The sequence below is a fragment of the Morchella importuna genome, assembly GCF_003444635.1.
Source record: "Morchella importuna strain M04M26 chromosome Unknown Morimp01GS033, whole genome shotgun sequence".
Lineage (NCBI taxonomy): Eukaryota > Fungi > Ascomycota > Pezizomycetes > Pezizales > Morchellaceae > Morchella > Morchella importuna.
The window spans coordinates 425,929-451,064 of NW_025763430.1; the positions used below are offsets into that span (position 1 = coordinate 425,929).

Here is a 25,136-nt window from a genome sequence, read left to right on the forward strand (position 1 = left end):
CACCTCTCCACAACCAATGCTATCTCTACCCTGAAGCCCCCGTGATGAACCGCAAAGATAAGAAAGAGGGAAAGGAAAAGAATAAAAAAGAAACCTCCAGGGTATAATCAATCCCGCCAAAGAGAAAAAAAAGGAAGAAAAAAACACCCAACCAGAAAACCAAAAAGAAACAACCAGAAACCAAACAAGAACTGGGGGAGGCGAAGAAAAAAACGGTTTATAATATATCGAGCAAAAAAAAGTAAAAAAAAGCGACTGGTAGATATGGATGAATGATTGCCAGACCAAAAAAGAACAGACAAAAACAGCAGCCCATTGAATAAACACAAAAAGCAAAAAAATAGAAACAATAAAACTCCGTTTTTTTTTTTTAACCCCCCTTCCCTGCTCCCCCCGGTTCCCGCGCGCGTGGTTCCCGCAAAACGAACTTTTTTTTTGTTATAGCTTTTTTCCGGATTTTTCCCCCCGCCCAAAAAATGCCATGCCATGCCAATGCCAATGATCATATGAATGCACCCAACCAATTTTCCCTATATTTTTCCCCCCCCTTCATCGATCTCTGCCCACCCCCCCCCCCCACCTTCCTTCCCCCATGAGTTTTTTTTTTCTTCCCCCGTCGTCAGACCTGACCAAACAGAAATGAAATTTTGTGGAACGAGCGTGAAAGGAGAAAGAAATTCCAAAAAAGACTATATATATGTAGAGAGATATATGGCGATCTGCAAAAAAAAAAAAAAAAGGATCCAGCGGGCTATGAAAAAGAGTTGAGGGTAGGACAGGACAGGAAAACGAAGGAAAGGAGATGATGAAGCCGATGTATATAGTAAAGTAGTAGGGCTAGCTAGACTCGCCTCGACTCAATCTTAGTTGGGGAAACAAAAAACAATCAAAAACGATAGATACTCCCAACACACGCTGGTTGCAAAATGGCACCAACAATAACCAATAACCACAAACCATAAACCATAAACCACAAACCATGTCCAAGCCGAAACAAAAGAAGAGGGGAGAAAGAAAAAAAAAAGAGAAAAAACGCCGCAGAGGAAAAGAGAAAATAGAAAAAAAAGCACCGTCACAAACACCTAGAACACCACTTCACCAAAGTCCGTTTCCTCACCCCACCCCATCCTACCCAACCTACCCACCATACCGCACCCCAAATTCTGCCAACCCCTCATCCTCATCTTCCTCCTCCTGCGCCCCCTGCCCCTGCGGCGCACCATTGCGCCCCCCCCGCCCGCGCCCGCCCTGCCCGCCGCCGCCCACGGCGTTCTTCCGCCGCTCCACAATCATCTTACTCAGCCCATCGAGGCTCTTCCCGCCGCGGACCTCCTCAACCTCCTCCACCGCGCGCCACGCCTCCAAGCCCGAGCTGATACGCTTCGTGATCTCCTCGATGATGACCTTCCTCCTGCTGTAGAACTTTCGCTCCGCCTGCGACGTGCGCCATTTGGGCCCGTAGCGGGCCTCGAGGCTCTCGACGGAGGGCTCGGTGCCGAGTCCTTGCTTCCACTCCTGCCAGAGCCCCGCGACGGTCGAGAGGGAGCGCGACATCTTGTACATTGGTATCTGTGTCGGTGCGGGCGCGGGGGCTGGGAATGAGAGGCCGGCGGAGATGGAGGTTAGTGGTGACGAGGACTGGGTTGATGGTGTGGACGAGGTGTGGAGCGGCGGGGAGTAGGGTGTTGGTGGGTTCTGGGCGGGGGGGAGTGGTTGTGAGGTGAATGTTGGGGAGGGGATTATGCCGTTTGTGTTGCCGCCGCCGCCGTTGTTGTTGTTGTTGCTGTTGTTGTTATTGTTGTTGCCGCCGCCGCCGGGGCCGTTGACGCCGTTGACGTTGCCGTTGGTGTTGGAGGCGCTGATGCCGGGGTTGAGGTTGCTGGCGGTGATTGTGAGTGGGGGCGGCACGGGGGATGGATGGTGGGATTGTTGCTGCTGCTGCTGCTGCTGTTGTTGTTGCAGCTGCGGGGGTGCCGGGACGTGGGTCTGTTGCGGCGCTTGCACTACCGGTTGAGGCACGATCACGGTCTGCTGCTGCGGGTGCGGGGGTGCGTGGTCGTCGAATGCGACCGAGAGGTGGACGCCGTCTTTGAGGAAGTGCTTGATCAGCGGCTTGATTATTGTGTCGCCGCGGTGCGTCTTCAGCTTCGGCGTCGAGTGCGGGGGCTTTGCGAACAGCTCCCGGAGAACGGTTACGAGCGTCTGTGCGGCGCACGTGTTAGATGACGGTTTCTTTCTTGGTGGGGGGGACAAAAAAAGCATAGCTTTTGAATCTTCAACAATACGGGCAGTATGGCTGAGACATATGATCGGACAGGACAGGAGAAGAAGAAGGGTCTACAAACATCCCAATTCGACACCGCCGCGAGGGGGAGCGCAAATGTCTCACTGGACCCCTGCTCCTGGACGCGCAAGAACGGCACGCTCGAACTCGACGTCGCACTCACAGGCGATGTGACCGCCGGCGGGGCCGCCGGAGGGGGTGGCGGCGGCGGTGGTGGGGGCTGCACAATGGTCGGCTGGGGCGGTGGGTCCGTCTTTGGCTGTTGGTGGTGTCGCTGGTGGATCTGCTGCTGTTGCTGTGGGTGCGCGACATTGACCGTCTGGGGCGGGAATTTTGCTACCGACATGTTCGAGGCGTTGGTCCGCTGTCGCTTCACTGGGCGCTCATGGTCCTGGGGCTCCGATGCGTGTGCGGCGGGAGACGATGAGCTGCTGGATGGATTTGAGGGCGCGGCAGCAGCAGCGAGATAGGGCATTACGGGGGATGGGGAGGGATTTATGGGATGGTTGGGTTGTTTTGTGGAGGGACGCTGCTGCTGGTGGTGTACGGCGTGGTGTTGCTGTTGCTGCTGTTGCTGCTGTTGCTGTTGGTGCTGTTGGTGTTGTTGGAGCAGCAGCTGATGGTGTTGCGCCGCCGGGTGAAGATGATGGTTATGGGAAGAAGACGCCATGGTGGGTCTGGTGTATGTGGATGGGGGGGTTCCGATGGTGGTAGGAGAAGGTAGGAAAGGATTCCTTTCTGCTAACTATATTGCAGGACCTTAGTATCGACCGGGGGGGAGGAGTATCGTCGTTCACGGTCACTGCACTACTGCCTGCCTGCCTGCCTGCCTGCCTGCCTGCCTGCCTGCCTGCCTGCCTGCCTGCCTGCCTGCCTGCTGCCTGCTGCCTGCTGCCTGTGGGCCTGTCCTGTCTACCTGTGGATGACCAGACGAGGGAAGGATAAGGAAAGAGAGGAGGGGATGTGAGGGGATGTGAGGGGAAAGGAAGGACACAGGTACTCTATGTGGGAGGTCCGTGTTTGCAGGTGAGTGGACCCCGAGCAGATCAGTGAATGGATGAATGGGCGAGTGGTAAGATTGTGATTATTGAGGTGGTGGTGGTGGTTCGTGATGGTGTTCGTGGTCGTGGTCGCGGTGGTCGTGGCCGTTGTCGTTGTCGTCGTTGTGAGGGAGTGACGGTATTGTCTACTAAAAAAAAAAAAAAAAAAAAAAAAAAAAACTGACAAGGCGGCGGGAAAAGGGTTGTGGGAAGAGAGAGTGGGTGGGTTGTGATTGTGGAGGGACGCTGTGGTGGTGGTGGTGGTGGTGGTGGTGGTGGTGGTGGTGGTGGTGGTGGTGTCGTGGAAAAGGTCTCCAGACTTCTTCTTCCTCCCCCCAACAGCTACTACTACTATGTACTAGGTAAGGAAAGGTAGGATGTATGTATGGGTGTATGGATGTGTGGATGTATGGATATATGGATGGTAGGGAAGCAACGTTGTTCGGGTTCAGAGATCAAGCAACAGTGGGTAGTGGGTAGTGGGTAAGATGTAGGTAGTATGTAGGTAGAGTATGTAGTAGTATGTATGCGAGTGGATTGTGGGATTCGGCGCAACTGATCAGATCTAAGGACAGACAGACACGCAGAAGCAGAGCGGGGCACAAAGACAGACAGAGGCAGCGACACCTAGACCCAGACAGCGAAAAGAAAAAAAGCCAAAAAAGACACACCGGATAGAAATGGTAGTATCGATCGGTGTTTTTGAGGAGCTAGAACTGTAGTGAGCGGAGCGGAGTAGTCTTCAGTCGGTCGCCTTTCCAACGAGTCGACTACCTAATTCTCTTCTGCTTCTGCTTCTTCTTCTTCTTGTTCTTCTTCTACCTATGAAACGACCTAACTTTTTACCAAGTGCTTCTTCTTCTTCTCGTTCACAGGAATATGAGGAACGAGAGGAGGGCAAGTAAATAAAACAAAAAAACGTAGAGAGTAGGTACAGTACAGTACAGCAGGGTGTTGTTGTTGGTTGTGGAGTGCTCAAGCGAAACGGAGTAGAGTGGAGGAAGCGGCGGGTGTGTGAGTGAGAGCGAGAAATCGTGCGAGTGACTTTTTCCTTGACTCTGACTGGACTCACTTGACGGACTCCGCTTTTCCCATGGATCTAATCGACGATTCGAACCCCTCCCTTCCGGTCCTTGGCGAACAAGAAGCAGCAGAAGTGAGCCGCCTACATACATTTGCAGGGTTATGTAAGAACCCTCCCACTCCCACGCTGCAGTCACTTGACCCTACCTTTCCCTTTGCGAATTGGACTCGCTCTCTTCTCTCTTTCTCACTACGAGTCTCTCTTTCTCGAAAAAAGAAACCATTTTTTTCGCCCATTATTTTTTTTCTCTCCCACTCGCCCAACTGGAACAAGGAAATGAAATGAAATGAACCCCGACTGTAGGCATACAAACCTTTTTCCAAGCGGGGAGAGAGGGAACAAAAAAAGGTTTCATACAGAACTTACGAATGACCCCACAGGGCAGTCACACCCGTCGCGCCAAGAATAGCAAGGCTCGTTGACGGACGGTCGTCGTTCACTCGGACCCTACCGGACAACGCAACCCCCCCCCCCCCCCGGGTCTTTGCTTTCTCCCCTCTTCCTTGACCCAAAGCTTGATACCTAGTGGAGAATTAGTGTATTACCCACTGCCATCCCTACGAGGTTGGAGTCGTCTTAGCAACCTTAACAACCGAACGAGTGATCACTTATGAGCCTGCGCGGCGGGCGGGCGGCGGTCCGTATTGAGGACGCTTCTCTCTTCTTCCATTTAAAATTGGGAAAAAAAAAACTCTGCTTTTTCCCGACGTCAGTCTGATGTCACCCGCCCATTCAGCCGCTTGTGAGTTGTTTTGCTCGACCTGCTCTTCCTCTTGGATCTACAGACCTGCAGCGAGTAACAGAAAATATCTACACCACGCAACCGTGAAGGAAGAAGAAAAAAAGGTCCCTTCTTCTATCTGACCATGCCATCGTAATTAACGGTAGACAGCAAGCAAGACCTCCACGATTTCCCCGGTATCGAATAATAAACACCACACTCTTCGATGAGAACAAAAAATCTTCCGAGCACTCTGCATGCATACCATGCACGCCTTTCTAACCTAAGCAGATATCAGTAATTTACCCTCCTCTCGTCACAAAAAGGTTCTTCAGGATCACAGAGCTGCACTTTTATGGGGGGGCACATTCATCGTACTTCACCAAGAACCCCCCATACGATACCCGCCCACCGGAGACGGGAGAGGCTTGAACTAGTAGAGTACAACTACATGTATGTAATCTACTAAATTCGCCCTCCAGCCAGTAGCAGTACTGCTTATGATTTCGCTTTCGAGTTGACGCCTTAACTGCACTGACGCTGTCGTTTTATCCAACTCTACGAGCCTCATAACTAAAAATAAATAAATAAATAATAATAATAATAAAATAAGCAGATCACGTGGATCGCTCAGGTACGAGAGATTTGAATTGTGGCGTCCTCAGGGTCTCAACTCTGAAATGGGCCTATGTAGTGAAATTAAAGACGGCAGATCAGCTAATTGCACCCTAAAGAGATAGACTTTAGGCGTAGAGCTGACCTAGCGCCTAATAGCGGACAAATAGGTGAATGTCTAAACATGTAAGATTCAACGTCGTGCAAATCCCCGTGAATCTCAACGTACATAAATTCTCTAAGTGTTCTTACTCGCCGACGCGTGGTCGCGTGAGATAAGTTTCCGGGTATGTGAACAATGATACACAAATATGCACTCAGTGTGCCTTTTTGAGGATCAAGTGCTTTTTCATTAGTATAACGAATTTGATGTCAATAACAAACAATTTCGTTTCGAGAATTCGTTTCGAGAATAAAAGGTTAATCACATCGTGAATCTCTATCTTGAAAGCCTTCGCACTGCCAGCGGCTCAGTATTAAGATAACCAATCGCTATGCAGCATATGAACAGAGTGCATGTTTCTTTCTGTTTACGTTGAATTGCAGCCATTGGATCTAGTTTAACATATTGTTCTAGAGCCCACGTTGTGTTGAGTTGAGTTCGCACATGTGCGAAGCACGTTATTCAGATACATGTGCATATATATATATATATATATATATATATCGTGGCATATATGAGCCGTAGCTTCAATTTCATTGAACGATATACGGTGATTGTAGATACTGTTAATAGACTATCGCAAAAAGATGTCAGTTGCCAAAACATGTGCATTTTGTAGGGTCTATTACCAATCCCTGGAGTATTCCTTCTTTTCTTCTTCTCAACGTTAATACAGCTGTCCTTGACTAGAACCCACCAATACACCGGCTTCTGCGCACAACATCTGCTTGAGGGTGATGAAAAAAAATGAGAATAAGACGAAGACGAAGACGAAGAGGATAATGATGATGATGATGATGATGATGATGATGATGATGAAAGTGTGCATGTTTAACAGACTTCGATCCATGCATACTCGCCAGGAGATATTGACTGCTTGATTCGCACAATAACGAATTTTATGTGCATTTCCAATACAACTGGTTCGCCTATTCTGCCTTGAGAGATCTTTTTATAGAGATAGGCGATAAGCTTAAGTACTGTGCGCACTGCGCAATAGAGCGTTCATAGTCTGTAATAGTAATGTCCAGCCGGTGGTAAATCTCGTTTTATGAGGATCTTTTTTCTTTTTATCTATTCTTCGATAGCTCATGCCTCGCGAACGTTAGGAGAGCTTCTAGATGCGCCTTACCTGAGAATATATCCGTCGTCGGGCTGCGGCTATGCCGTGTCATATTTCGGCAGGCCTTCATTAATGGTAAAAATGACATCACTACCGGCGCCATTCCAATTGCCCACCACGTGAATCATTGCCGGACTCTCCAGCCCCGGTTGCGCCATGGGGAGAATTGAAGATGTATACCCTGTTTACTGGGATATCATCGGAAGTAAAGTACCTACACTGGCCGACGCACAGGTGATAGGTTAGCAGCGGTAGAATATATCCTAAATTGCCAGCCTACCTGGGAAAACTCACTTTCCCCGTCATATCAATGACCGTTTTTACGCAGCTACTTCCCACGTAAGGCAAATTAACTACAAACTTAGGGAAACATGAATATATACCTTCGAGCCTTGATAACCTTCAAATCCGAAATAGGGATGTCCATACTGGTTCCTCAAAGCCTTCTACGCTTCCATCTTTGCTTTTAGTTTCCATCGGATTTGTGTAGCTATAGTAAGATGCATGAAAGTTGTTTAGATTTTTAACCTATGCGTATCTACATGTAGATTAGTATCATAGTAATTCTCACAAAATTCGTAGGGGATGTAAGGTAGGCATTCCTTCTCCTTCTCTCTCTCCTTCTCGTCCTACCCATTATGGTCAGACTACCCGGAAGTGACATGTAACCTTCGTATATCATTTGATCCCAAAGGGAGAATTCAAAGTTTGTGTAAAAACCACCACTGCGATGCGATATCTGTACATACTATCAACGTGATGATGTATGTAGTTCGTTGTGTTTTCACGAGATATCTATGTGAGCGCAAGGCTAGTGTGAAAGACATCCTCTAGAAACCCGAGCCAGCTAGAGGCTTTCGCAATGTTAGAATGGCTCTCATTGAGGTAAATACTAGAGTTTTAATCAGAACATATCGTGCGTTCTGTTCACTAAAACATCTATATCAAGTAGTAGACTGGTAGCTTACAGAGCAGGTGTAAAATATACCAGGAGTCCATAACAACTGAAACGAAAGCTTAAGGGGACTTGGGTGGTAGAGATAATGAGCGTGGACAAGTGTTGAATTCGATCCCGATGTTGATGTCGAGAGAAGAAGTACATGTAGTTAAGTAACAATGCTCTTCATCAGATCATGGTATAAAGTCAAGCTCAGATGTTGATGACGTTGCACGGTTAAGGGGGTTTCCTAGATTTGCGACCCACGTCCCAGAAACTTCCCCGCCCAAGGCTGCCGATACAACGTAAGCTAACGCTACTTACACGTACCTGGGATTAATTTTCTTAGTAGTAGCTACATGTTATTTTCGGATAAATTTCAGTTCTCAATTACGTACATGTAGTAACGCACTTGTAGTACACTCATACTTAGTACACTTAAGCACGTGTAGCGAGTTGTTTTAGGGCGGAATCAAAAAGAACCCCCAACTACTTTCTATCCTCATTTACCATTACTAGAAAAGCCTATTGAATGAGAAATATCAACCTGTGGCTTTGTTTCTGTGATATCTAGGGTTATATAGGGAGTCTGTGGAAATCGAGTGAGAGGCTGTGATTGGATACATCAAAACCTCGATATATTTCATCCCATTAACTTTAAGAACACTATAGCTACTATATACTCACAAGACAACTCGGTAGTTAGAGTATTAATTGATCTGTTTGGAATTCAATGGACCGCGATAAGTAGGTTTCCACTCCTTCATGCATTTAGTTAAGAGAGTATGGAACGCTACATGTAGGCAGCCCTTCCCTATATACGTACTACGCACTGCACTGTAGAACATTACTTTACAATCCTCGTTACAGTAATCGGTATTGTGTATCTAGAATTACTAATTTATTGGGGGCTCTACTACATACACATAATGTCAGTTGATCAGATCGTTCTTGAAATCACTACTGATACAGTCTATCATATCAGAGAGGAGAAAACCGAGTGATATAATATGAACAAATCGACATCACCCTTGTCGACTTATTACATCATTAACCAATATGTCATCAGCCAGTTCGGTGGCTTCAGTGTCTTCAGCCAGAATTTCCGCATGACAAGCATTCATTTCTCGGGTAGTGAAATGTGATCTATTTCCATCACTTCGCCTGGTGAGGCTCTTAAACGCTTGGCCCTAGGCTGCCGCGCGCTTGGTCAGAACCCGACCGCTCACCCACAAATTAAAGTAACCTCAGGTTTCCTCCTTTTTTAATGGATGATCTTCGCAACTGGCGCGCGGGGAGCTGATTTCATGGGTAGCTCTTGTATTACGTTACATAAACTGGGATTTTGAGGCAAGTGGTTTGCACCTCAACGTCCTGATGTGGAGAAGAAACGCATACTGAGTTGCATAGGAGTGCATGTTTGGCGGTTGAAATTACATCACGTGTGTTAAACGATATATGCATAGAAATGCCCAGTACTACTCACTGGTTCCGTGGGATCCAAGCAGTAGCACTTTCAGTGGGATTGACACAATCTACGAACTATAGGAGCTGAATATGTTGTGCCCACATCACTCGACTGGTGAAGAGAAGTTTAAAGAATAATCCCCGAGATGTTCGACTCGGCACCAGCATGCCCGAGGTGCTGAAGAAATAAAACAACCTGGTTCCACTACTACTGTGAGGAAGCTGGTTGGATGTGCCAGTGATAAGGACTAAAGCTGCCATCTCAAGGTTTCACTATGTGACTACATACGTATGTACCTCCACTATATTTTCAACTGGGCTGAACCGAGGCCTAGATCCGGTTTTCACCCGTGATTTGGCAATCTTGGAGTACACTTGAGGACTATCTGATGCGGAGATTAAAAAAAGTGCAGTATTGTGGTAACGCTAATCATATCCCTAGCAGTCAGTATACGTATACGTCGCTTTTTGCATGAGGCATACTACATACTGATACCAGAGTGCGATGTCTCCCAGATTGGAGAGGAAGGAAACAGTAATTACTTGGTAGGGAGTTAGAACCCTTGATAAATACATGTACTTGTATCGCTTAAGTAGACCTTTGGCGTTATGTGAAATAGAGGTGATATTTGTGTGTGCGCACATGTGCTAGATAGAATGCACCGCAATTTAATCTTAGAGTTGCGTACAAGAGCTTGGATTGGGAAGCTATTGGTCTTTTCAAATCCCTCTCCATCGTGATGATTATGAGACTCTTCAACTTTGAGTACTTTATGATGCGGGGTAAGGTGAGCCATTTGTATTGCTTAACCTTTCTTATGTAGTCATTTCCGGGCCACTCAGTTCGCCGTTGGCCCAGAAGATCCATAGAATACATGCAAGTTCCTATCCGTCGGTACGTACTGCAATGCCAAAGCTTCTGTGGTTGCTAATTATAACTGATTAGGTACTCATATGCGCTCTTTGCTTGACTAATCGTGAATGATCATGATCTGAAGAGCTTGAGAGCCTGGGCTCCATGGGTTCGTCCACTCAGTCAATCAACTATAGCTACTCTAGTTCCGTACCTACAATTTACCCGTACTGGAAATCAAAATCCAAAGTACGAACATCAGCTACATGTACATACTGGACTTATGAAAAATGCCTTGTTATTCAGCCCATATTTTATGTAAGGCGCGGTCAACCGGGGGGTTACGTTCTGCCTACTAGTAGATTCAGCTCCAGATGGATATCGATTGGCAGAAGACCTATCGTGGCTTGTACTCGCCGCAGTAGTATAAGCCTCATTGATAATTCTAGAAAATAAGAATTAAAAACAATTGTACAACAGAAATGAATTATCTCTTTATCGTTCATTGCTCATGGGAATATGCTTGGATAGAACGTCTTTTATGCAATTTTCATAGGGGGTGAGACTCTCGCTTAACATATACTTTTAACTTCCTCATCAACATGCTATTGATCTGCCAACCTAAGTAATTCGCTCCCCTGCCGATACAACAACAACCAACCTCTCGTCGACGACTGACAGAATTAAGATACGGGTCTCTATTATTGTCGATTAAGCCGCACAAACAAAAAAAAAAGTACTCTTCCTTTTTGGCACTTAAAAAATTTGGGAGCATAAGTGATTAATTTGTTTCTAACATGTTCTTCCAATTATAGACATTATAAACAAGATGCCGCGCCCCTTCAAATGGGCCGAATACTTCAATAAAGACGCCGCACTCCAGAATCGCTCCAACAAATATCAAGTGTCATGTGTACGCTGTCATAAAAAGATCCCAAAGGGCCGTTCGGAAGAGCGGACTCGTCATCTCGTCGATGAGTGCACAGGTCTGACACCAGAGGAACGGGAGCAAATAATCCGGGTTGAAGCGAAAGAAGCCGAAGCCGCCGCGGCGGGAACTCCGAAGCCAAGGACTGGGAAGACCTCCAAAGGCGGGGGAGTAGGAGGTGGAGGGGGAGGAACAGGGCTTGGGGAGACCGAGATTGAGGAACTCCTTAGGCTCGCGAGATTGCATTCAGTAGAAGGCGGGAGCCAAGAGGGGTGGCAAGGCATCACAGAAGAGTATAACAACTGGGCTGAAAGTAACGGCTTTAAAACCCGTACAAGTGACGCGTTACAGAAACAATGGTATGCAAAATATATCATAGATAACCAAAAGAAAAACTGCGACTGATGTAGCACAGGGATTCACGCGTCGCCAGTAATAGTAATAGTAACAACCGCCTCCAAGGGCCAGCAAACTTCTCATGGGACGTTACAGAGACCCGGGTCATCCCTTGGGAAATCGGTGCGCTCGGCGCCTTTGATGAGGACGAAGGCGGCGATACCACCACTGACCACGACGCCCTTGCAACAGACCTCGGTGGAGATGGCGGTGGTCCATCATCAGGCTATAATATTCCCCCCCCTCCTCCACGCTTTGACCCCGAACTATCTGCACTTCGCGATACCACTCCGCCGGCAAATCTGTCGCCGCCGCAATCCACAAACTCTAGCCAAAGGCGGCAGTATCGCCAAACAGAATATTCATCACGCCCTCCTCCTCCACCACCGCCACCCCAACCCCAACCCACAGCTAAGGAGCCAATGATGAGTATCACTGACCCGCGGTCATCGTCATCATTGATCGAGCTACTGCAATATGAGAACACGCAGAAGGAGAAACGGATCGAAAGGCTGGAGGTACGGGAAGATAGGCTGCAGGAGAAGATTGATAGGCTGGAAGGCAGGAACAGGAAGTTAGAGGAACAAAATAGGAAGCTTGAAAGTCAAAACCAGGTGCTGAAGATGCGGTTTATGATTGCCGAAGGCAGCGGTGCTGCAGGTGCGAAGAGAAAGAGGGGGGACTTCCTGATGACAGATCTTCAGGACGTTGTGGAGAGTCAAGTGTAGACATAGAGGTCGAGGGTGATGGAGATGACTAGCGTGTAAAAGATTTAGAGACACTGAGGTTTCACCATAATTGATTATTGAAAATGTCGCTTGTGGTCCAGTTTTCTTCTTGTCATATTATTGTTTTGATTTTTGCATTCACAGCTCCCTTCTCGGACGGGGTAATGATTTTGAGAGTGTATAAGTTTCTTATTATAACGTCGCATTACCAGATATCGTAAACATAAGCGAGGATATTTCAGGGCTGCAATTATTGGCAATACGTTAAATAATAAACAACTGTCATAATAGACTAGTTAGGCAGATACACATTCCAACAAGGGTCAATTCAACTGTTTTGCCGCTGGCCATGGCTATGAAATATCATATGATATATATACGAAACGCGCGCAAGAAGCCGATATAAGCACAGATAGCATGCACATCGCAATCATAGCCAACGAGTAAAAGGTAATGATGTGCACTGCTGAGGAGTTTTACCAGGTACAAATAAACAAGCATGTGTGGTAATTCCAAATGATCACATAGGATGTAGGTACGTACGTGCAGCTGATCTATTTTATTGGCAGTATAGTTAATTCCGGCTACGTATATTCAATTGGCCGACGCACACGCCCGACCAGGGTGATCTTTAGCCCCCAGAGCTGATCTGAAAGAAGCGAGATTGATCGGCCTTTAGCTACATGTAGACCTTGCAATTGAACTAGTACATATTAGATAAAACGTTGGTATTGTACTTAGATGACAGCTACGAACCCCAATTGAAGGGGTGGAATTTTCCCTAACCACATGTACATGTAGACCCTGAGATAGGTACCAGCTAGGTTTAATTGTCAATATTAAGTTATTGTGATGCCTGTTTAGTCACATCATCACCACCGATATCGTCATGATGGTTAACTTAATAGCTGGTATATACGTATACAAAATAAACGCACCTGAGTAGAATATTCTATCATTCATCACCGTGCACGGATGTAGAAAGAGTCAATAATCATTGCTGCAAGGCTGGTGTTTTCTATATAGTCACGAGATATGCCTTAATTATAACTTTAGGTTAATTTCTACAGCCGTGTTATGGTGTATTTTCATTTTGTGGTAAGTATTGATTCATGCTAGCTCAATGGAGTTGATTCGTACAGTACGTTGATGATCATGGTCGAAGCTTCATAGAACACTTTGAGAGAGATAGGCCGCGGCTGACAATCAAGACGATTGCACAGTTGAATCCAAGGGCGCCCGGACCACTCCAGCCAGCCGGTGAGTGTTCCGGCGTTGTCAGTCAGAATCGATAGCCTCTCTACCAATATTGCATACTATACTATACAATCACTCAGCTTGCAGCTCATGCTCGTAATTAAGGTCTGTGTTTATCCGGTTTAATCATCTACATATTATCTTTATGCAGGGTATACAGCGTCTAGTACTTCCATACCAATGCCAGCTACGATAAATGGATTGGTGCCCCCGGGGGGGGGGGGGGGGGTTGCCGCTACTTTGAGGGTTCTACCAGGACCTGGTCCGGCTCCTGGAAAGTGCAAGCCTGGAATTCTTTGAGAACTCTTTCTCCGGATAGCTAGCTGACTGATGTAGTTGTTTTCCACAGCAGACTAAAGGGAGACCGGCTAACCAGTGATGGAGAATTACACTCCTCCCTAGGTGTCAAGCATGAATTCGAAACCTTAGCCAATGATCATACGTTACCGTTTAACTTTCTTGTCTCTCAGATGTATACGTGCACGTATCGCGTTTACAATTTATCGGTGATTTAAATTTGTTCTATCGTATTTTTCGCCGTTTCACCCCACCTGTGAAGACATGAACCGAGCGCCTCTATGTGGATCATGGATACATTGTACTACGGCGTTAATTTTACGCTACACGCGCGCAGCTGATCTACATGCGTGTGTCTAAGTCTGCCGCGGGAAAACTGATGATTCTAGTTCTACGTACAATTGTATAGACAACATAACACAAGTGCTCATCTTGCTGTTCGTCTTCTTTTACCTTCATTTCCCGAAAACACGCACATCATGCATATGTCTAAGCTCTTCTCGCTCCCATGCTCTTGTACCTACATATGCGATCGCAATAGCTGCATATAAGCTTAGAGCCTCTTAGCTTATGATCAGTCTGCCCTACACGAGCTAGTTCTAAGCTGGACGAATTACTGAGGGTCACGATTAAGCTTTCGGGGCTGAAAGGTAACAGCCACCACCTGAGGAGGTACTCGGCTAGTTATGTTTAAGTAAAGTATGTACATGCTCAAGGATACCCTAACCCAGTGCGCAGTGCAACGAGTACTTCGCGTGTTACATCTCTAGATCACTTCCTCTCTTCACAATTCCTACTAGGAATTTCCTCGCAGACAACTGGAATTAACAACCATTTTTCAGCACGTTTCCGCTCAAAAATATCTATTCACAGCTTTGTTCTAACCTTCTAGTCTCTATTTCACTGAGAGTCGACTAGTCAGTAGTGTCATAGACTTTAAGGGACCCAGGGGCATGATTTACCTTATCATTTCATTACTCTTAATTTGTCCTATGCCTTATGATTCTAGGGAGAGGTTAGCAGATATGGCTAGTGGTAGGTGCGCACAAAGCCCTTTTCCTTTTCCTCCCTGAATACGCTAATTTTTGCGTTTCTTTCGAACCTTAGGAGTTGATAGTTCATGTGCGCTATATCCTTAGTCCTATCATGATGAGTACGGTTGGGAACATCAATATACTTTTAACAGATGGCGATGACTATTATATTCAGATGATAGCGCTCGAGATCTCTCTATATCTTCTCTCAGCGTCCCCCTCGACGGAACCCACCATCCTCAGCTCACTATCAGCGTCTTCCACAAGCACCATTCAATTACTATCATCATATCTCTCCAGAACGAAACCAAGCTTTGCTTATAAACTGTAAATTTCCAAACATACTCATAAATATGGTAGTAGACCTGATTGAAGAACTCAACATTCAAGAACCCTGCTAACACTCAATTCTTCTAGCTCAACACAAGAATTACCCGTTTTCAAGATGTCCAGAACGTCTCTGGCAGCGTCACACCCCGTAGCCAGCGTGAGCAGACCGCAGACTCCCCAAACACAATTCGAAGCAGAAGCAACACCCCTCAGGCAGCACGGGCACCTGTACAACCAAGTGACTCGGATTCGTTTTGGGTATGCTGTGGTGGGAACGGCGGCGGCTGTCCTGCAAATGGCACCTACTTAGCCGCCCTCCACGAAGAGTGTTTGGAGTGCCAGCATCGCAGATGCGGTGGCTGCATGATTCTCGACGTTCAAGCGCAAGCTGGCGACATGGTCCTTTAAGACCTACCTTCGTTTTTAGAGTCTATATATACATACATACCACACTTGGCAATATATACACACGGATTGGAGTGGTTTGGAGCAAGGGTATAAGGACTAAATTGTTTGATCGGGTGGGTAGTTTGGGATATACGCATTATAGAGATTTTTGATAGATTGTTAGGGCTAGGCAGGGTAAGCCCTAGAAAGACGCATATTTGGGCCCCTGTATTATCATTTTCTTTTCATACGCGTACAACAATTTGGGGGCTTTTGTTTTAGACTTCTTTTAGAGACTGAGCAGGTTGGGTTTATGTTCTGGCGCGCGATGGGGGGGGGAGGAGCTTTTGTTTTTGAAGAACGTTTGTTGCGAGTTTTGAGCTTAGCTATGGGGTGGGATAGCACATGCATGGTTACAATATAATGTTATATCGATTTATCAAGAAAAGGGAAATAATAATCCTGTACTAGTGGTGTGGCATAAACTGAACATCATTTAACAGATTTCTCGCACTTTGTAATCACTCTACACTAGATGTAGTGAATGGTATAAGAAAAACTCAATATGCCTTGATCTACAGGGTGGCTATGCTATTTTCAAAGCGGGGAAAATAAGACCGGGCGATGCGGACATGTGATCTTTTTTTACATATAATAAAAGGTTGATAATCCCTACAACATACGTAGTTAAAGATGCCGTCCTACAGCGCCTATAGAATCTACTAGTTTACAACACAATTATTGATAAGTCTCCAGTAGATAGTGTGGATCTAACTGTAAACACTGACAACAGTCAAGTAATTAGACAGCTTTAGAATCAAACTGAATTTGTGAGGGCACGATACTCCACTACCCTTGCGGTCGATCGTGGATCGAGGCTCTGTACTTTTGAGCCAGTTGGTGTCGAGCATCCAATTGCATGTAATACATATCGTCCCAAGCCTGAGAACGTTTGAACGTCTTACTCACTTGACCTGAGAACAGAGTGTTATAAAACTGACATTGGTTAGCTATAGGAAGACAGCCCAGTTAGATCCATATTACACGTTTAGCTTATAGCGCCGGGGACCAAGCCGGTGTCCGGGCAGCTCCTTAGCCACGAATTCATCGTCTCTCCTCGCTTTGACCCTCCTCACTTCAACCATCGGCCAGATAGCGGTGATGCTTGGAGGATATATGGGGTGTATAACGTGAATATACGCTGGGAACCAAACGGAGTCTTGCCGTGGAGTACTCAGTATATATATAACTGTATATACCAACCTATGAAAGCACGAGGCGCTTCATAATAGCCATGTACCAGTGTCGACGGGGAGACGTCTCGTGTAGTATCAAAAGGTCCTTTGAAACGTGTTCCTTTTTTGCACATTGTCATCGATAAATATAAAGAAAAATATAGCTCAAAGGCTTTAGAACACCTAGTCGAATGTCCATGCTACCTCACGAGGCTGAAAGACAGAGCCAGTTTGTTGAGATAGACATTGGAAGGGTACTTATCATACAGTATCGTTCCCAGCCTTTCTCGAGGTGACTTTTAGTTACATCCTAATAAAATAAGATCTTCGGATGAGTTGCACGGGCCTGAATATTGTACCCGCCATCTGTTTATCCACTCGCTACTGCTCCGTTGGTCGATCTCTAAGAGTCATTGATAGATTCGAAGGTTTAGATGCATGCTATTAGATGGTCTAGGATTGAGGCGATACGGTTTCCCAAAGCGACAATGGAATTTATCGTGCCATTTTTCCAAAACGTGTTCATGTAAGTTTGGAAGCATTGCCAAACAAATCTTGCAGTATATATCTCGCGAGGATATATGTTGTTGTTGCGACTTTTATGTCAGCTAGCCTAGTCTTAATCACGAGTTTTATATCCCACGTTGCTCATATGCATGACGTTGTATTAGCCAGGGTCGGATGGGAGGGACCAGGCATCTCTGATTAAGATCCCGTCCATGGCCATAGAAAAACACTCTCTTTCAAAACAAAGGTTAGCATCAACCCCATACCCAACCATATCTCATCTCTTTAAACGTGTCCTCACCTGTTATTCTAGTCTTCTTATAGCTTTCATTCAATCGGAAACAATATCGAACCTTCAAGTACTTTCAACCCAGCGCCAAAGTACCTATCTCGAGGCTATGCCAGTCATAATATCCGCATGGTACTTTTCTCGGGGGTTGAAATATAGTGAGCCTTGGAATAGGGTATGAGGCCTAGATTTGTATGTCAATGCCGTGCAATCACAATGATAGGGCCATGGTCTATATTATTAACGCTGCATGCCAAAAGGTTATTACCGTACGCGCGTGAACAGTCAACAACTCTCAACACTGAAAACTCTTCTGTGGATGGATATATGTGATTAGCAGCCGTTGCGTGCTTTAAATAAAAGTCTTTTCTGACTTACCTAGTCTAATTAAGGCTTAGACCATTTCGCTGGATCCCGTATATATGCATAATTCAACGTCAACGTACGCCCTAGGTCCATGGAGGTGTGAAGGACATGGGCGGTGAGCGGAGATCAGTCTGCATCAAGGGTTTAACCCTTTCTCCGCCTTCATTCCTGGTCATTCTCGCGTTTAGCTCATTGATAGTGCGAACACTACCGAGAATCAAGGGAGATACATAATTAAGGAGTAAAAATGCTCGCCTCGGAGATACGAACTTGGGGAACTTCTAGATGTACGTCTGGAAGTCCTGCCACCACGGACTAGAACGACACTTGCTCGTACGTGTGGGCACAGAAGTTCTTCTGGACCTGTGGCGATTTACACCCCCAATTGATTACCGCAAAAAGTGGAAATGGCAGCCCGGGCTCGATGATTCGGGGGGTGGCTTAGTATTAGGGGGCTGCAAGATAAAATCTTGGGGGAGGTTTAGTCAGCAACCAGTATAGACTAGTATGATGTTCAAGTTTGACAAGTTACAAGGAGGCCGGGCCATATATATGGTGGGCAGGATAATCCAGGAGGCAGTCATTTCCAATTATTCAGTACTACCTGTACAGATAACGATATACACCCAAAGTACTCACATCCAAATCTGGCGGTGTTTCTGGTTTGAGCCGGCGCGGTTAACTTCGTAAAGTTAATATCTCTAGCTGGCTGTACTGCATATATGTGAAAAATACAGTACTCAGATGACTTTATTCTCCCTCTTTTATCAACCATGTCTGAGAAGTAAGTATGAACTCTCAGCTCAGTACAGATAATCCGTTTATCTTCTCGAGCTCATGATGTAATATATATATGGTCTCTTAAATTCGATAACTCGAGAAGCTCGAAGATAAATTAATAAAATCTCACTAGACCATCGGGACTTTTATGATTAATATAATTATATCTGCCATCATATAGGTTAGCTTTTCACAACAAGGAGGATAGGTCCTTACTACGTTGATCTCTTGGAATAAGTCCATAGCGATAGTATCAATGGAAATTTGTTGTAACGAAGCGCCCAATTGCAAGGCTTGAATATCAAGTTGTCGCCTCGCAAAATGATGTGAGAGTAGCACAGATGAATACTGTTGGTATCTAAAGTATGATGACCTCCCAAAGTCCTTGGAAGTAGCTTAACTCCTTGTTGGCTTAGTGTTCAAACGTACATCAGTGCAGCCTTGACATATGATCCCGTAAGCAAGAAAAGCTGCTGCGGCCTCAAGCTTGTGAGATCGACGGTGAAGTAAGAAGGAAAAAAAAGGGGGGGTGTATAGTAATAAGTTCGCCTCATATAACCACTGGTCCTGAGCCTTATATGCGCGCTTTTCTCAATAACGCTCTAGATAATTGTTCGTAAGATTGTGCGTAGAAATGACTGAACGCCGTCCCCCAAAGCGGCCGGCGTTGAAACATTTTAAGGCTTTACCACATGATTTCCAACGCCGAAGCCAAACAGTCTTCAAATATATATAGGAGATGGAACGTCCTTGGAAGTATTTTGATACTCCATCTCAATCATACCATATCATCTAAGTTAAAAAGAAGCTGCTACTTTAGTCAATTATATCGTTTTCATCCACCATTACTCAAGTCCCTCAAAATTCAACCTAAAGCCACAATCGAAAACAATTCAAGGGTTACCACTCAGCTTATTCCTCTAAAGAATACTCCAGTCCAACTCCTTCAAAGAAAAGAACAAGAAAATCGTCATCTACCCAAATCTTCGAAGATGTGCCAAAACAACCTTCCATCAGGATCAACGATTGTTCCTGCGCACGTCGACGAACAGTTTCATGACGAAACGCAATTCCAAAATCCTTCTACCACGAGCCCTTCGAGGCTGTCTCTCTCCTGGAGTTTGGGACAGGGGATAATACAAGTTCCCGCCTGGAGAATATGGTATTGTCATGAGTGCGCTCCTGAGGAGGGTGCGGGTCCATACCTTATAGCCCACACGGTTTCTTGCCTAGTATGCGGCCATCGTCCTTGTCCTGATTGCCCAAAAGAGTACTAGTAGTGTTGTGATGATATATTATATTAAGTACTGTTTGGGGGAATTGAAACGTTTAAAATGGATTGTGGCGCTGGGGAGAAATGTTGAAAATGGATTGTGGCGCTAGAGAAAAAATGTTTCCTTTCTTTAAATTACTTGTATCATCTTATCTGTCTCTTTCTTTTCCTTGTTAGTTAATTAAGACGGTTCTCAAAGAAATTTACCTACTTTCCCCTCCAATCCAAGACATATGACCGATACCAGAAGCTAAAACCACCATATCATTATATTGAGTCGACGATCTTTATATTTGGATATATAGTGCCTTGCAATTGGCTAAAGTATTGTTGCATTGCGTTTTTTCTAAAAGTGACAATGATAGTACAGTCGCACCCCGCTATGCCGGATGCCAAGAATCAGACAATTCCCATACGGGATAGCAAATTGGTTTTGCAGTAAGAGAATTAAAATCCCAGAAGACTTCGTACGGGACAGCAAGGGATCCGGGATATTGAGATCCGGTATAGTGAGATGCGACTGTACCATATCCGAAAGGTCGCACATATATGTGCATTTGATGAATCATGCGCGATCAGCCAGCCAATCAAGTTAATGGAATTGACCAGCCAAAGCTTAACCTCTATACATAGACGTCCGCGATAGACCAGAAGAGGGAAGATAATGCCATTCTGTAGCACAAGAATAATGTGGGTTTTCTGTTCACCCAGAGTCTATTAACTGCGTTTTCTAGAATTCAGCTTAATCATATATACACTGATATATTGGTCATTATCGCGCGCACACAGCCGCGCGCTACTTATTGTCAGTTGCGCACCGTCCGAATATACTAGATGCACTGGGTTGGCCGGTCCTCGGAGTCCTCATAGATTCCCTTTATTAGTTAGTTGATATTGGGAGGAAGGCTGGGCGTACCTCAGCTGTGCTTATCGGAGAAGCTGAAGGGGGAACTGGGACGCTCGCGAAGTCTACGCTATCGTGATGATTATTTTTTTGACAGCATACATATAAGGCTAACCGTTACCCTAGTGACAGACATATACCCCTGGGTAAGCCCCAAAACCAATTAAATTCTTATAAATAATCGGATATCGATATATATCAGAAGTAAATCTTCGCACGGCTTACCGAAAAGCCAGTTCAGGCACTAAGCCTCAGGTTACAACGAGCTTAAGAGTAACCATATAATATGGCAGTTGTCGACCTATTGGGCAGGACTTTGCGTCTCTTTAGATACATTAGTTCGTCGCGCGCTAGCTTTGGTAAATATACAGCCCCAATTTTGTCCTACCAAGTTCGGTTTCCTACATACAGAATATACGTGAGCTTGAACCCCCAGTTTACACAAAGCCAGCTTCTAGAAGCCGTATATGTGTATATCGCACTTATTCTCGCCGAGATAGACATCCGTGCTGTGACAGTGCACTCGATATCGATTTGTACCCCATATATTGTGGTCGATGACTATACACTCGTTTGAACATGTTGAGGTTCACCTTTCCATGGGATATCACTCACCTAGTATAGACCGAGCCTACTCATCCTTATACACCGATCTTACTTTTATTATAGATAGGGTTAATTAACTTTACCTACACTCCAAATCACTACCTGTCTTGCTAATTATAAAACGATCCTTCTATAGTACGCACTGGGTACTGTTTATCGAGTGAGACCAAAGATATCATGGCCTGCGAGATAGGGGACCACTCAAGATGATAATTTCTTGATGGATGTCGTCTTCATGATTTGTGAAGCTCTGAGATTCTTTTTTTTTTGGATGCGTAGCGCCAAGACATAGATATTATAATATGAGGATTATGTATGCCTTCGAAACAAATCTCTAGGACGGCCATCTAGAACAAGCAGAAACCGGGATCATGTAACCCTGATCTTCTTCCCCGAACCCAAAATATTGATATCGACAATCGTCCTACTTGCCTGGTGATAGCTCACAATGAGCTTTATAATTTAGCCTTGTTTAACTGTATATATATATATATATATGGGATGCCGGGAAACTTCGAAGGTAAAGGGGATATCAACGAATCACGAACCCAGCCCTCTAAGGGATCCAAGTATTCTGGAATTTGGGCGTATTCTTTTCCTATCGAAAGATGTCTAGACGTTAGGCTTGTGCGATGACGGAACCCTTCCGAGTGGTAGTCGTAATTGCACGCCAAAAGTGCAGCCTTATAATACGACAATCGTACCGTCGAGAAACAGTGTCTTACAGTCACCAGTACCATGGTTTACCCAGGCTAGATCGTGCAAGCCCTACATGTTCCTGGTGTGAAGGCTTTTTGGCATCTCACTGAGACATAAGTTCGGCCTGGCGATAGGTGTGTAATCTGACATCTGAAGTCCTCAGGTCCTGTTCGCGCAGCAAATATTCAACCAAAGATTGGTCCTGTTATCCTTCTATTAGTTGATCATGAACTTGTGAGCCCAGATCAAGAACTTTCGCTCGCGAGAACTGGATAATTTCTTCCTCCCGTGCGCAACAGGCAGTGCAGCAGTTCTGCTGCCTTAATGTCGGAGCGAAATTTGATGCTCACAACACTCCGTGTACTGAGAATTCTTACGCCGAAATGCATAGCTAATTGTTAGCCTTCGAAGAAGAATTAATATATATTCAATCGTAAAGGACTTGGGAGAACACATCAACAGGCCCTCCCACTGGGATCACCCTATATATATCCAAAATCATTTTTTGGGCTATCACCCATCGACTAGGACATCAAAAACACTCCTTTCCGTATTATATTAGTTTCAGTATCAATAATTTCGAAGATAATTCAAGATACCTTTGGGCTTCCCATTCATTAATCTCTGCCAAAGATTTTGAGCTCTGCAGGCTATGTCTTCAGTCGTCCGCAATATTGCTATTACCTCCCCCGGCTCGTTTGCGAATGTGACCCTCAATGAGGATTGTCACGGCTCCCCCGGCTCGTTTGCGAATGTGACCCTCAATGAGGATTGTCACGGCTCCCGCGGGAGTATGAATCTTCCTTCTTCTTCTTCTTCTTCTTTCGCCGGAGAGCTAGAGGTCAATGCTTGCTCACCCTCTGTTTCACCAACGAGTACACCCGCCCACGGCATCCCTTACCAACAGGGACCACCACGAACACATCTATCTCAAGAATCTATCTGGTTTTGCCATATATGCATATCCAATGGTCGCTATACTAGCCCAATGCTTCTTTCCGTTCATGTTGCGTGCTACGAATGTGATCATGTTCGTTGTCGTGCCTGTACTGTCGAAAGATGCAGTGCCGATCAGGCCGACCTGGCTGTCGTTTCCAACATTTCCCCTTGATAAAACTTTCTCTCTAGGTCCATATGGCCATGGGATGGTAGTTTAAATTTTAGTTACTTGATTCGGTTGTATTTTGATCATCGGTGTTGGTTGGCTAGGTCTAGATTGGGTTAAAAAAAGTTTTATGGGAGGCGTTCTTTACCAGCCTTCCCGTCGAAGCTTGAGATTTGGTACTTTTAGTGTTTTCTAATTATCAATAGTTGCGGGTTGCGGTTGCGATATTGTTTTGGCTTTCTTTTCACTCTGTTGGTTGGTTGTTAACTTTTATTTATTTGGTTGTGATGGAGTGCGGTACCTCTAGTGTCCAACCCACATAAATTATCCCGGTCAGAGATAGAGGATGACATCAAGTAATCCATAGTTTCAAAATAGTAAAGCTGTTACGTTAGAATGTTGAACATGATCAATGTATGAGATCGGGAGCTGTACTCGAGGAATCTGAGTTAGTCTTTTATATAATTGTGTGTACCTGCAGCTAGCGCTGATATCTAGTGATATTAATATCACAACCTGGCCTTTGCTTCACTGGTGAGCGAATGAAACCTCGGAGAGATAACGGCCTTCTTAGTAGGTGTTCTAAAGGACAATAATTTGTTCTGATAATGGTTGTGGTGTACGTGTTTCTAGCTTAGCTTAGCTCTCGTTAATTTAGCTCGGATCGATATTTGGTAAAACTTATGTACTGCAGGTACTACATGTCTAGTAGCATTAATTCACAGTTTCGGGATACCCGGTTTCTCTTCTTTTCTTTTCTCAGAGGCGTCATTCAATTGATCAGATATCAAGACAATTAATTCTTATGCCTTTCATCGATATCGGTATATATCTGCAGTGCTTGAATATGAGTCATAGTCTTCAAATATATACCAGAGTGACTTTATTCGAAACCCAATACTTCCCTTAGCTAGCTGCGCTACAGCTACTATAGGCCGCACGCATCAGGTCTGGATCAGGGCCATAATAATTGGCCGTACTGGCGACCCTCATACGATAGCTCTTGTAGGATGTACGTGTTTTAAATCCCCGATCTAACTAGGTATGTAATTATGCATGTTCAACCTTGGTACTGGGTACGAAGAACGGCGCACCATGACATCACAGATTTTTAGGTATGTACGTACCTACATAATATCTCTGAATGGACCGGATCTGCGTGCATAACATAGTGGTGGAGTAGTAGTACTTAGGTACGTTGATATGCACATATTATATATGCAGCTCCTGTGCCCGAAATCGGGGTGGATAGCCTAGGACCATGGCCAGGGTTGTATGCCCGAAAGCTTAAGTCAATATTGAAATGCTTTAGAAGCTATTACTCGTAAGTCATGTTGCCTCCGTTGATCATGAACGAGTACTTCTTAGGTCAGGTTTTCGGAGTATGCCTGTACATGTCGAGTCTTACTATGCCCCTAATCAATCTCTCCTTCACCACAAACATGTACAATACTCGCATAAATATTGATGAATAGATGCAGACTACCTAACCGATTAGCTGATCATCCCCAGTGCCTGGCCGGTCATAAATGGGAACAGTGTAGGTCTAACGTATACACTGCTAGTTACGTACCGATGCATATGGGCGCGCGGATGGTCGCATGCGAATAAATACATATATATACATGTATCTGATATCATTGATAAGTAGATCTATACATGTAGATAGTATACCTCCAGGCCTTATATTGATCCATGGTGGTATCATGTCAATTATCAATGATGTAC

At 45.3% G+C, this 25,136-nt stretch overlaps 4 protein-coding genes across 4 annotated transcripts; 3 read left to right on the plus strand and 1 right to left on the minus strand.

The window, feature by feature from the left end:
- Positions 1-1,137: 1,137 nt before the first annotated feature.
- Positions 1,138-2,954, minus strand: LAJ45_09037 (uncharacterized protein; the record flags this gene model as incomplete). Its single annotated transcript, XM_046118584.1, has 2 exons — positions 1,138-2,202; positions 2,346-2,954. The coding sequence occupies 2 exons, from the start codon at positions 2,952-2,954 to the stop codon at positions 1,138-1,140; spliced, it is 1,674 nt and encodes a 557-aa protein (XP_045968261.1).
- Positions 2,955-10,889: 7,935 nt separating this feature from the next.
- On the plus strand, positions 10,890-12,339 carry LAJ45_09038 (uncharacterized protein; the record flags this gene model as incomplete). The annotated part of the gene is made up of 4 exons (XM_046118585.1): positions 10,890-10,912; positions 11,004-11,023; positions 11,103-11,574; positions 11,631-12,339. 4 exons carry the CDS (start codon positions 10,890-10,892, stop codon positions 12,337-12,339), a joined length of 1,224 nt encoding a protein of 407 aa, XP_045968262.1.
- A 2,941-nt stretch (positions 12,340-15,280) lies between these two features.
- LAJ45_09039 (uncharacterized protein) lies at positions 15,281-15,665 on the plus strand (the record flags this gene model as incomplete). The annotated part of the gene is made up of 2 exons (XM_046118586.1): positions 15,281-15,283; positions 15,345-15,665. 2 exons carry the CDS (start codon positions 15,281-15,283, stop codon positions 15,663-15,665), a joined length of 324 nt encoding a protein of 107 aa, XP_045968263.1.
- A 1,933-nt stretch (positions 15,666-17,598) lies between these two features.
- Positions 17,599-18,073, plus strand: LAJ45_09040 (uncharacterized protein; the record flags this gene model as incomplete). The annotated part of the gene is made up of 5 exons (XM_046118587.1): positions 17,599-17,633; positions 17,700-17,767; positions 17,835-17,850; positions 17,936-18,004; positions 18,058-18,073. The coding sequence occupies 5 exons, from the start codon at positions 17,599-17,601 to the stop codon at positions 18,071-18,073; spliced, it is 204 nt and encodes a 67-aa protein (XP_045968264.1).
- Positions 18,074-25,136: the final 7,063 nt, after the last annotated feature.